Below are 12,389 nucleotides of genomic sequence, written 5' to 3'. Positions count from 1 at the left end.
ATGGTCAAAAACGGTTGAAAAATGTGGACTGGTGAAAATTGTAGTTTGATTGTCCAATGAGAGTGGAGTGTGTGGATGGTGGAACGGTTCTAATCGGGTGAGAAATGTGGGATATGCCACTTCATTGTCAATGGGTAGAAAATTCTGGGAAATTCCAGGAAAATCAGAATTTGTGTTTTGTGTTGGAGTAGTGTGGGTGGATGGTTGAAAGCTCGGAATCGGGTTTAAAAATTGTGCGAAATTTTGAGAATGTAGTGCATTGTAGAACTATGAAAACGTCCATTCATTTAAATAGGAATTTCCTGGAAATTTTGGAATTACGGGAAAACCGAGAATTTTTGAAAATATTGATACTAGCACAATTGTCCTGTAGCAAACAGACAGCCAATCAGTGTTCCTGCTTCACATGGAATTGATTACAGACACATTTTTTAACGCACACACAACTCTTCCACACAGATCGCTTTACACATACGGAAAAGAAGTACAGATTTTTTTTTACCTACGGACTACTCATAATACAGACAGACAACTTAAAACACATATTAGTGTCACAGACGTGTGAACTGGATAAGAGACGCACAGATTGCGATACGCATTTGCAAATTAAAATAATAATAAATAATTTGCAAACAATAATACTGCCATAGAAATGGCATGCGTGTAAATTCTGTTTGCGACAACTCCCAACTTTTTTGGGCCCATAAAATGAAAAAAACAAGGCCTGAGTTACCAAGGCGCAAGATTATTTGTGTGGGAAGTTGATTCTGTGGAGTGATACACGGGTCGACGCACTACTTTGTTGCACGCTGGGCTACAAAAACCGGGGTAGCACTATTCTCTAAGACAATGGTGAAGAACTGAACAGGCGTACCTTCTCTACTGCTTTGCGGACAATCTCCTTGTACTCGTCCTTGGTGATTTCCTGGTTTTGGTAATAAGGTTTGATGGCTGTCCTCACTTCATTGACTGCTTTCTCTTGGATCTGTTGTTTCTAAAGCAAGCAAAAGATCACATTAGAGCAGAGCTGGGCAAATATTTTGACTCGGGGGCCACATTGAGAGAAAAAAATGTGTCTTGGGGGCCAAAGAATGAATGATATGTACATATTAGCTGTAAAAATCTGCTGTACAGTATGTGTGTTTGGGTCCTTTTTTTCCAGGAACACTAATACCAAAAGTCACAACGTCCGATATAGTTCAAAAAACATTCTAAAAAACGGAATGGAATTTTACAGTTTTTTACTGAATGGGACACCAAAAATGTACATGAAAATAAAGAAAGTGGGATTTACAATATTAACTATACACAATAAAACACTGAATATAAACAACATATGAACATCTTGTACTTCTCAGACCAGCTCCTCCATAGTTGTGTATCTTCTCCAATCAAGCAAAACACAACAAACATGTAACAAACAACAAAATATGAATGCAAAGTGTAATAAACACCTACAATATGATATCTTATCACGTAAAAATCTGCTTCCGCATCTGTTACTGACACAGGCGTTTTGGGCTGGCAGCTCTGAAAACAAACCCCGCCCACTCTGCTTTGTTCCTGGTCTGAGCTGCTGTGATGTAGTTTACCGTAATAACTCCTATAACACTCAAAAGTGCAGATTTCAACCATTGAAATACTTTCTATAGTTCAAGACTTGTGGTTATTTAAAAACAGCTATGCAGATCAAATGGCGGCGACAGTTTTGATGTTAAAGGTTTAAAAACAATTATGTAGAACGTCCGGCGGGCAGGATTGAAAATCAAAATGGGCCCAAAACCAGTGAAGTTTGCACGTTGTGTAATTCGTAAATAAAAACAGAATACAATGATTTGCAAATCCTTTTAAACTTACATTCAATTGAATAGACTGCATAGACAAGATATTTAACATTCGAACTGGTAAACTTTGTTATTTTTTGCAAATAATCATTAACTTAAAATTTAATGGCAGCAACACATTGCAACAAAGTTGTCACAGGGGCATTTTTACCAGTGTGTTACATGGCCTTTCCTTTTAACAACACTCAGTAAACGTTTGGGAACTGAGGAGACACATTTTTGAAGCTTTTCAGGTGGAATTCTTTCCCATGTGGACTCGTCAGACCACAGAACACTTTTCCACTTTGCATCAGTCCATCTTAGATGAGCCCGGCGTTTCTGGGTGTTGTTGATAAATGGCTTTGGCTTTGCATAGTAGAGTTTTAACTTGCATTTACAGATGTAACGACCAACTGTAGTTACTGACAGTGGTTTTCTGAAGTGTTCCTGAGCCCAAGTGGTGATATCCTTTACACACTGATGTCGCTTTTTGATGGAGTACCGCCTGAGGGATCGAAGGTCACGGGCATTGCCGCTTACGTGCAGTGATTTTTCTAGATTCTCTGAACCTTTTGATGATATAACGGACTGTAGATGGTGAAATCCCTAAATTTTCTATAGTTCAAGACTTTAAAACAGCACTGCACATCATAATAGCGGCGACAGTTTTGATGTTAAAGATCTAAAAAAAAATATGGGCCGCATGTAGAATAGAATAGAATGGACTTTTATTGTCATTATATTTGCATATAACGAGATTAAGGACTCCAACTTAAGGTGCGGTAGTGGAAACAAATATGGAATAAAAATAAATCACAGAAGTTTTAAAGATACGGGGGCGGCATGGCGTAGTGGGTAGAGCAACCGTGCCAGAAACCTGAGGGTTGCAGGTTCGCTCCCCGCCTCTTACCATCCAAAAATCGCTGCCGTTGTGTCCTTGGGCGGGACACTTCACCCTTTGCCCCCGGTGCCACTCACACCGGTGAATTGAATGATGAATGATAGGTGGTGGTCGGAGGGGCCGTTGGCGCAAATTGCAGCCACGCTTCCGTCAGTCTACCCAGGGCAGCTGTGGCTATGAAAGTAGCTTACCACCACCAGGTGTGAATGATTGATGGGTTCTACATGTAAAGCGACTTTGGGTACTTAGAAAAGCGCTATATAAATCCCAGTTATTATTATTATTATTATTATTATTAAAGATAAAAAATAAGAATTGAAATAAACAGACTACTATCCAATAAAAACAATAGGCAATCCTGTAGAATATACAAAAAACTGTACAATATACAGAACAATATACAAAAAACTGTACAATATACAGAACAAAACTAGAGTACTGGAGTAATAAAGTAATATATTTTGCCCAGGTCTGCACTAGAGACCAAATAATGCTAAAAAGGAGGATACAAAGTTACCTTTTCTTTTTTGGAGCCGTCAGCCTGGGCCTTGCTGTGCTGGCTTGGCTGCGTTGTAGATGATGGCTGCACGTGGCTGACTGCTTGCTGCCCTTGGGTTGCCACGGCAACAGCTACTCTGTTTGGAGCAGGAAGCAGGCCTGGTTTTCCGTAAGTACTCGCCATCTAGGAAAAAGAGGGACTTTAAAAAAGGATGACTTGAATGCAGGGTGTTGGTGTCTTCATTTCAAACGCATCATGCCTGTGTGTGGACGTCAGGAGGAGCTGCAGCCGTCTGGCCTCCTTGCTGCATCGGCGGGGGCGGCGGTGGCGGCGGCGGGAGGCCCTGAGCTCCAACGCCGGGCACCTGCAGCAGCGGCGCGGCCGGGTGGAGGTGCACAGGGACCGGAGGGGGCATGGCGTATGGCGTCGATGGCTGCAAGCTGACCGGCAAAGGACCACGAGGTCCCGGAGGTGGGAAGTGATGTTGGAGGACGTTGAGCTGAGGAGGCGGCGGTGGCGGCATTGCGGTCAGCACGGGCGCCGCAGCGTTGCCTGGTACGGCCTGAAGGGCGGGGTCACTTTTAGGAGCATCTGGAAATAAACGGTTAGAAAGACTGTTAACTGTTTTTAAAGGCCTACTGAAACCCACTACTACCGACCACGCAGTCTAATAGTTTATATATCAATGATGAAATCTTAACATTGCAACACATGCCAATACGGTCGGGTTAGCTTACTAAAGTGCAATTTTAAATTTCGCGCAAAATATCCTGCTGAAAACGTCTCAGTATGATGACGCCTGCGCGTGACATCATGGATTGTAGAGGACATTTTGGGACAGCATGGTGGCCAGCTATTAAGTCGTCTGTTTTCATCGCAAAATTCCACAGTATTCTTGACATCTGTGTTGGTGAATCTTTTGCAATTTGTTAAATGAACAATGGAGACAGCAAAGAAGAAAGCTGTAGGTGGGAAGCGGTGTATTGCGGCAGGTGTCGTGCCGGATAACGCACCCCCGCCGTAGAATGCACCCCCTGACTGTTGTGCCGGATAACACAGCCGGTGTTTCATTGTTTACATTCCCGAAAGATGACAGTCAAGCTTTACCATTGGCCTGTGGAGAACTGGGACAACAGAGACTCTTACCAGGAGGACTTTGAGTTGGATACGCAGACGCGGTACCGTGAGTACGCATGCAGCTGCGGCTTCCAAACATTTGATCGCTTGCCCGTACGTGCGTGCCGCTATGTGCATGTCACGTACGTAGGCTTTGGGGACTTTGGGTAAATATATGTGCTGTATGAACTTTGGGGAGGTGAACGGTACTTTGGGCTGTGGAATTGAGTGTGTTGTGCAGGTGTTTGAGTTGTATTGGCGGGTTATATGGACGGGAGGGGGGAGGTGATTGATATGCGGGATTAATTTGTGGCATATTAAATATAAGCCTGGTTGTGTTGTGGCTAATAGAGTATATATATGTCTTGTGTTTATTTACTGTTTTAGTCATTCCCAGCTGAATATCAGGTCCCACCCGCCTCTCACAGCATCTTCCCTATCTGAATCGCTCCCACTGCCCTCTAGTCCTTCACTCTCACTTTCCTCATCCACGAATCTTTCATCCTCGCTCAAATTAATGGGGAAATCGTCGCTTTCTCGGTCCGAATCGCTCTCGCTGCTGGTGGCCATGATTGTAAACAATGTGCAGATGTGAGGAGCTCCACAACCTGTGACGTCACGCTACTGGTCTGCTACTTCCGGTACAGGCAAGGCTTTTTTATCAGCGACCAAAAGTTGCGAACTTTATCGTCGATGTTCTCTACTAAATCCTTTCAGCAAAAATATGGCAATATCGCAAAATGATCAAGTACGACACATAGAATGGACCTGCTATCCCCGTTTAAATAAGAAAATCGCATTTCAGTAGGCCTTTAAAACTGAACAGATTGAATGCCCGGAGAATCCATTATGGATTAGATATCGACCCATGTTGTTTTTTACCCATTATTAGTAGTCCAGGAGACCTATGACCGGTGATATTGATTTGCAGTAAAAGTTATTTAAACATGAAAAGCATACGTCAGTAAACAGCTGGACAAGGCTTGAAGATGTTTTTTGAACATTTTAGAAAATGTGGCGACGTCACAGTAACTCATCGTCTACTCCATTTTACGGATTTAATACATTGTAAGGTTTCTGAAATATTGTCAACATTTAAATAAGAACTATTGTGGGCTCCATTACGTCGATGGCGGAGGGTGTGTCAGTCCATCGCCAGCCAGGCATGAAAAAAATAGACCTAAAAATTGGCGATCATCAATCTTCACCAAGACGTCACCCGAGGGTCTTGTGAGATGACGCTGGCTAATATTATTTATCTCATTCACGTAAGAGACTAGACGTATAAGATTTCATGGGATTTAGCGATTAGGAGTGACAGATTGTTTGGTAAACGTATAGCATGTTCTATATGTTATAGTTATTTGAATGACTCTTACCATAATATGTTACGTTAACATACCAGGCACCTTCTCAGTTGGCTATTTATGCCCCATATAACGTACACTTATTCAGCCTGTTGTTCACTATTCTTTATCTATTTTAAATTGCCTTTCAAATGTCTATTCTTGGTGTTGGCTTTTATCAAATACATTTCCCCCAAAAATGTGACTTATACTCCAGTGCGACTTATATGTTTTTTCCTTCTTTATTATGCATTTTCGGCCGGTGCGACTTATACTCCGAAAAATACGGTAGGTGTGGTGAAATTTGTCCTCTGCATTTGACCCATCCCCTTGTTCACCCCCTGGGAGATGAGGGGAGCAGTGGGCAGCAGCAGTGCCGCGCCCGGGAATCATTTTGGTGATTTAACCCGCAATTCCAACCCTTGATGACAACCTACCCATCTCATGGCGGACACTCTAACCACTAGGCCACTGAGTAGGCTAAGTAGTCTAAAGACCTACCTGCACACTTCCTGTCTTCACAATAAAAGCCCTGCTTCATCCTGCCTAAGCTAACAAAATAAGAGTCTTAGAAAGCTGGCATGCACAAGCAAGCAAGCTACGGAGTTTGTCGGCAATGTATTTCTTGTAAAGTGTATAAAAAGGAGTATGGAAGCTCGACAAATAAAATGGCGAAAACCAACCACTTTCATGTGGTATTGGACAGAAAGGAGGACTTTTATTTCTCCTCCATTTGAAAATGCGGACGTTATCATCACTACTGTCTGATTCCAACCAATGCAAGTCATCAGAATGAGGTCATACACCAACTTATATTCTTGTCTTCATGAAAGAAAGGAATTAAACATGCTTGTATTATCATTAAACATCTTTAACTTGTTAGCAAAAATGTCTCTTTCATAAATAAATAAATGTAAATGATATATATGAATGAGATAGATCCCCTCCACTAGGTCTATTGAAAAGTAGCTGCCTGGAGAAAAAGTGTGGGCACCCCTGACGTAGATTAGAGTTAAAACATTTATAAAGAGAGCTGACATAATTTCTTACAGAAAGTATGAGAATGTGTGAGCTGCTGCCTGCTCCTCTTTATTCCTTTACTCCATAGCTGCGAGAGCGAAAACAAAAAACGGGAGGAAAGAAAGACAAAAGCTGCAATTCCCAGCAAAAAACTGGAAGCTCATGCAAGCGGAGGAGACCAGCGCTGCAGTGAACCCTGCTGAGCAGACCGGGGAAGAATTCTCACAAGAACTCAAATAAACGCCCTGTCAGATATCACAACATATTTGGGGAGAATTATTGACAATGATCATTTATGTTCTTAATTGAATTAAAAAAAGGGGGCTCAAGAAAAAAGGTAACTTTTTTTAAGCAGTGGTTAATACTATCTACTTTACTAATTATGTTGTTAAATGCTAAATACTGGTATCATTTGTGTATAGTGATGTAAGGATATAAAAAATTAATATCACGGTTTTTGTGACCAAAGTTATTATTATCGTGGTATTGTTGAATGTGGTCAAAAAGTACTTAACACACAAAAATCTTTTAACCGCGTTTTTTCCTTCGCAAATAGACACAACATACTTTCTTCGCGAAATAAATAACTATTCTTTTAGCTTCATAAGAATCATATCGTTTTTTACTTGGCATTCCTTGGGAATGGATTTTATATTTTTACTTGTAGTTATGGTAGCATTTAAGCGAGCCATCAAGCCAACGCTAGCCGGTCCATAAGTTGATCAAATTGCAGTTATCAATCAACTGTTTTTCCATCATTTGAATTGAATTCAATACTACTAACCGGTAGGTGTTTTACCACGGTTATTATTATTATCGTTTATTGTTACAACTCTATATGAGTACTATGTATATTGCATCTGCTTCTGGAGTTCTGTTGTAGTTGTAAAAAAAGAGTCTGATACTGATAAAAAAGGCAGATACTGATTATAGATGACTACATTTATTACACTACACTAAAATCCCCTTAATTTGATCATCTTCTAGTTGCTTAATGTTGCAATCTTTGTGAAGGTCTATATCACAGTGATTATTTTCAGAGTTATGTACAGCTGTGTTTCCCAACTTGACACATTTTCCATAAGTAAAATCTCATGGCCCACCACCAAGCATGCCATGACCTCATCTGTAGAAAGAACAGGTGTTACAGGTTGATTGTGTACCTTCTGCCACCTAGTGGTCAAGCATTGTATACTTTTAGTCAACGCGTGGCTGGTATCGATAGATTGACAAATATATATTATTTGTTTACAAGAAATTACCCGATGATCTCTCACAGTACACTAACTACTAACGTAGAAAAAGGTACAAACCTCAAAAGCAGTGAAGTTGTCACGTTGTGTAAATGGTAAATAAAAACAGAGTACAATGATTTGCAAATCCTTTTCAACTTATATTCAATTGAATAGACTGCAAAGACAAGATATTTCATGTTCACACTGAGAAACTTATTTTTTTTTTGCTAATCATTAACTTAGAATTTAATGGCAGCAACACATTGCAAACAAGTTGGCACAGGGGCATTTTTACCACTATGTTACATGGACTTTCCTTTTAACAACACTCAAGCTTTTCAGGTGGAATTATTTCCCATGTGGACTCGTCAGACCACAGAACACTTTTCCATTTTGCATCAGTACATCTCGGGCCCAGCGAAGCCGACAGCGTTTCTGGGTGTTGTTGATAAATGGCTCTGACTTTGCATAGTAGAGTTTTAACTTGCACTTACAGATGTAGCGACCAACTGTCGTTACTGACAGTGGTTGTCTGAAGTGTTTCTGAGCCCATGTGGTGATATCCTTTACACACTGATGTTGCTGTTTGATGCAGTACCACCTAAGGGATCGAATGCCACGACATTGCCGCTTACGTGCAGTGATTTCTCCAGATTCTCGTAAACTTTTGATGATATTACAGACCTTAGATGGTGAAATCCCTAAATTCCTTGCAGTAGCTTGTTGAGACATATTGTTCTTAAACTTTTGGGACAATTTGCTCACGCATTTGTTGACAAAGTGGTGACCTTCGCCCCGCCCTTGTTTGTGAATGACTGAGCATTTCATAGAAGCTGCTTTTATACCCAATCATGGTACCCACCTGTTCCCAATTAGCCTGTTCACCTGTGGGATGTTCCAAATAAGTGTTTGATGAGCATTCCTCAACCTTTTCAGTCTTTTTTGCCCCTTGTGCAAGCCTTTTTGAAACATGTTGCAGGCATCAAATTCCAAATGAGCTAATTTTTGCAAAAAAATAACCACGTTTCTCAGTTTGAACTTTAAGTATCTTGTCTTTGCAGTCTATTCAATTGAATATAAGTTGAAAAGGATTTGCAAATCATTGTATTCTCTTTTTATTGACCATTTACACAACGTGACAACTTCACTGCTTTTGGGTTTTGTAGAAAGATTCTAACCTGCTGCCGGCTGCTCCTCCTCAGTTCTGTTCCAACCTCCAGTTCCCCCACGCTCCCTCTTGGAGTAATAATCCCGAACATCTGCAGGAAGTGTCCTACGGACCGCCCAGCTGGACGCGGATGACCAGCCTGAACGGTCCAGCATGCCGTCGCCAGTGTCTGAGTCCTGTTTCCAACGGCCTCCGCCGCGATTCTCGTTGAAGCGGCTGTAGGCGTCGTTCCCTGAATGGTTGCCTGTACCTGAGTTGTTTCGTGGCTGCCTGCGGTTGTCATCTTCGTGCTGGTTGTGGAAGCCGCGGTTACCGCCGCCCCTTCCTGTTCCTCTGCCGCGATCATAGCCTCCACGGCCCCTCGACTCCCCACCATTCCCTCGATCTTCCCAGCGGAATCCACCACCAAGGTCCCGGTTCCTGCTCTCGGCATCGCTGCGAGTCTTTTCTGTCACCCAGTCCGGATTTTCCGACCAGCCCCGGCGTTCTGGTGAAGCTACGGAGGGCAGGCCGTTTTCAAAGCGACCGGCGCCTCCCTGATACCGCCGTCCCTCGCTGCCGTTTCCAATTCCCTGACCTGAACGCCAGCCACCCTGTCGGTCTTTCCTCTGGGGAGACGGATCTCTGGAGGGTGGGCGTTCAGGGCTGGATTCGCGCCTGTAAGATCTTGTTCTGGAGGGAGACCGTGACCTGGATCTGGAGCGACTCCTGGATCGCCTCCTATTCCTCTCTTTACTACGATCCCTCCTGGAGTAGTCACTCTCTCTGTCTCGCTCTCTTTCTCTGCTGCGAGGACGGGAGGAGCGGCTGGAGGGCGGGCTGCTAGCACGTTCTCTGGAACGGGAGCGCCTTGATGCATCTCGCCTGGAGTCCCTCTTCGGGGACCAGGAGGAGGTTGCGGAGTGAAAGCGAGAGCGCCTCTGTTTGCCATTTTTCCTTTCATGGCTCCGGTCTCTCTCCTCTTGGTCCTTGGAAGGGTCTTCCTTGACAGAGGAAGGAGTTTCAGCAGCAGCTGATACAATCCTCTCATCTGATACCTCCAAAGTGGCACCAGACGTGCTACCATGCTCGCTCAAGGGTGAACTACAGTCCATAGGAATGACATTATTATCATCTTTGGAGACATCGTCATCCTGGATTGCTTCTGCTGAAATGTCCACTTCAGTTGACTTCTGCTCCACTGCGGTTTCAAGTGTTTGTGAATCAGATTCCTCAGATTCTTTTGTTTCTTGAGTGATGACCTTTTCCTCGGTGTGTTCCACAGCCTTGGGGCTTTCACACGCTTCTGCCTGCTGATCCTTCAAATGTTCTTCATCGCTGCTTTCATCGGAGCCTGCACAAACCTCCATTTCACCGTCCTGTTCAGTCGTCTTGATGCTGTCAGGAGACGCCAGGTTCTCCAGCATGTTCTCTGGTTCAGGGGGCGATGTGGAGATCTTCCCATCTTCTTCTTCGGTTGAAATTGAAATGGCAGGAGGTTCATCTTCTTGCGTGCTCGGTTTGCCATCGGAGCATGACTCTGGGCTTTTTGGAGGAGGGTTTGAGGAACAAGATGGGGGGCTGTCACAATCATCTGCCTCTTTATCATCGGAGTCTTTGTCACAGGTCTCATTCACGCCCTGCTCCACGTCACTGTTTAAAGGTTCCGCATCACAGTCAGGTGAATCCACACCTTCCTGATCTGCGTTAAGACTTGCATCTGCATCAGAAGTCTGCTTGGAGTTGGTCATTTCAGCCTTCACTTCATCTTGTTCTCCTTCCTTGTCGGCGCTGTCGACAACCCCGTCGGCCTCCTCATCCTCACTCGCAGTTGGGCTTTCGACAATCTGGGACGACTGCTTTTTCCTCTTGTTTTTCCGCTTCCCGCTGGCCTTTCGGTTTGTTACCTGCTTGCCCTTCCTTTTGGCAGGCACCTGAGAAGTCCGGCCCGGCTCGGAGGGCTGGCTGAAGGATGAGTCCGAGTCGGAAACATTGGACTTTGGTGGGGACGGCGGGTCGGACGCAGGCGGTTCTGCCTGGGGTTTACTGTTGCGCCCCGATCGTCTGGACGGCAGCGACTCGGCTTTTTTGGTGGGAGCTTTGGAGTTTGAGGCTCGTCCACCTCGCTTCTCTCCTCCTTTAGGACAAGTAATGGCGCAGACCACACCCTGAAAAACTGTAAAACACAAATTAGATGAGTGTTGCCCGAGTCTTATCTACTTAAAACAGTGGAAACTTGATTTATAAACCTAATTGGTTCTTTAACTGGGTTTGTAAATCCAAAGGTTTGCATAGTGAAGCAAATTTCTCAATGAGAAACAATGTAAATGTATAATAGGTTCCAGCCTTGACAAAAGTCCATATTCTAGTGAAGGTTTGTAGACTTTGAGCACAATATAAAGTGTGATACAGTACTGTATATCAAACAAACATAACAAGGAGGTGATGGATCATCTATATCTTTAACAAGACAAAACATGCTCAACTGGGCTGAATGCGCTGCTCTGCCAACTCGCGTACACACACAGAAGTCACTTTGGTGCACTCACAGATGATCAGAAATCACAAAAACCATATTGCTGCAGTAACAAACATTTGAAATTGTTGAATCCACCAACATTAACATTTACAGCGGAGCTGAAGAGAAAGCAGGGTGTGTGTGCGTGTGTGTGTGTGTGTGTGTACACCTAAAAGACACACTGCTGAATGAAAGTTAACGTCTTTTCCTTGGCTGTGAAGCAAGTCTGCTTTGGCATCATTTTCCAGAAAAGTCCGGTTTCATCACAATTAAAACTTGCCTGCTTTGTCGAATCTTCCAGACTTATAAGCAGCATTTATGTACTTCTCGTAAATAACAGAGATTCCCTCCTCCTTTCCACGCTCGTCTGTTGTCTTTTTGGGACTCTTTGAGTTAGCAAAATGGACAAAACTTGTCAAACGGCAAAAAACAACAACCCGGAAAAGGCACTCAGGCCGAGTAGTGACTGTTAGGGGTGGTACGATTGATCGATATAGCGATAGATCGATTTATATTCCTAAAATCAAAGAAAATCAATCTGTGCTCGGCTAGTTGGTCTTCAAGAAGATTTATATCGATCTAACATCCATTTAAAAGGCAATTAACCGATTTGATCAATACTACAAAAGAAAACATTGGCTTTAAGAACAGCAGACTTTATATAAAATAATTTTAATGTAATGATATAGTAGTAGGGGACTGGGCAACAAGGAGGGCTCTGCCTCCCCAAAAAATGCTGCGCCCTGCTTTTTGCCTGCAGGCGCCACACAAAATAAAGGACTGA

The 12,389-nt window shown here is 43.3% G+C and overlaps 1 protein-coding gene across 1 annotated transcript in view; it reads right to left on the bottom strand.

The window, feature by feature from the left end:
* scaf11 (SR-related CTD-associated factor 11) overlaps nt 1-12,389 on the bottom strand; it is a 55,942-nt gene that overhangs the window by 12,384 nt on the left and 31,169 nt on the right. Inside the window, exons 11-14 of the mRNA XM_061961277.1 lie at nt 9,119-11,263; nt 3,483-3,814; nt 3,242-3,406; nt 875-994 (exon numbers count right to left, since the gene is read on the bottom strand). Coding sequence (XP_061817261.1) covers nt 875-994; nt 3,242-3,406; nt 3,483-3,814; nt 9,119-11,263 — 2,762 coding nt within the window. The remainder of the gene's footprint in view (nt 1-874; nt 995-3,241; nt 3,407-3,482; nt 3,815-9,118; nt 11,264-12,389) is intronic.

This window comes from Nerophis lumbriciformis, linkage group LG05 (assembly GCF_033978685.3).
Source record: "Nerophis lumbriciformis linkage group LG05, RoL_Nlum_v2.1, whole genome shotgun sequence".
Taxonomy (NCBI): Eukaryota; Metazoa; Chordata; class Actinopteri; order Syngnathiformes; family Syngnathidae; genus Nerophis; species Nerophis lumbriciformis.
This window is presented reverse-complemented; position numbering and strand designations above follow the sequence as displayed.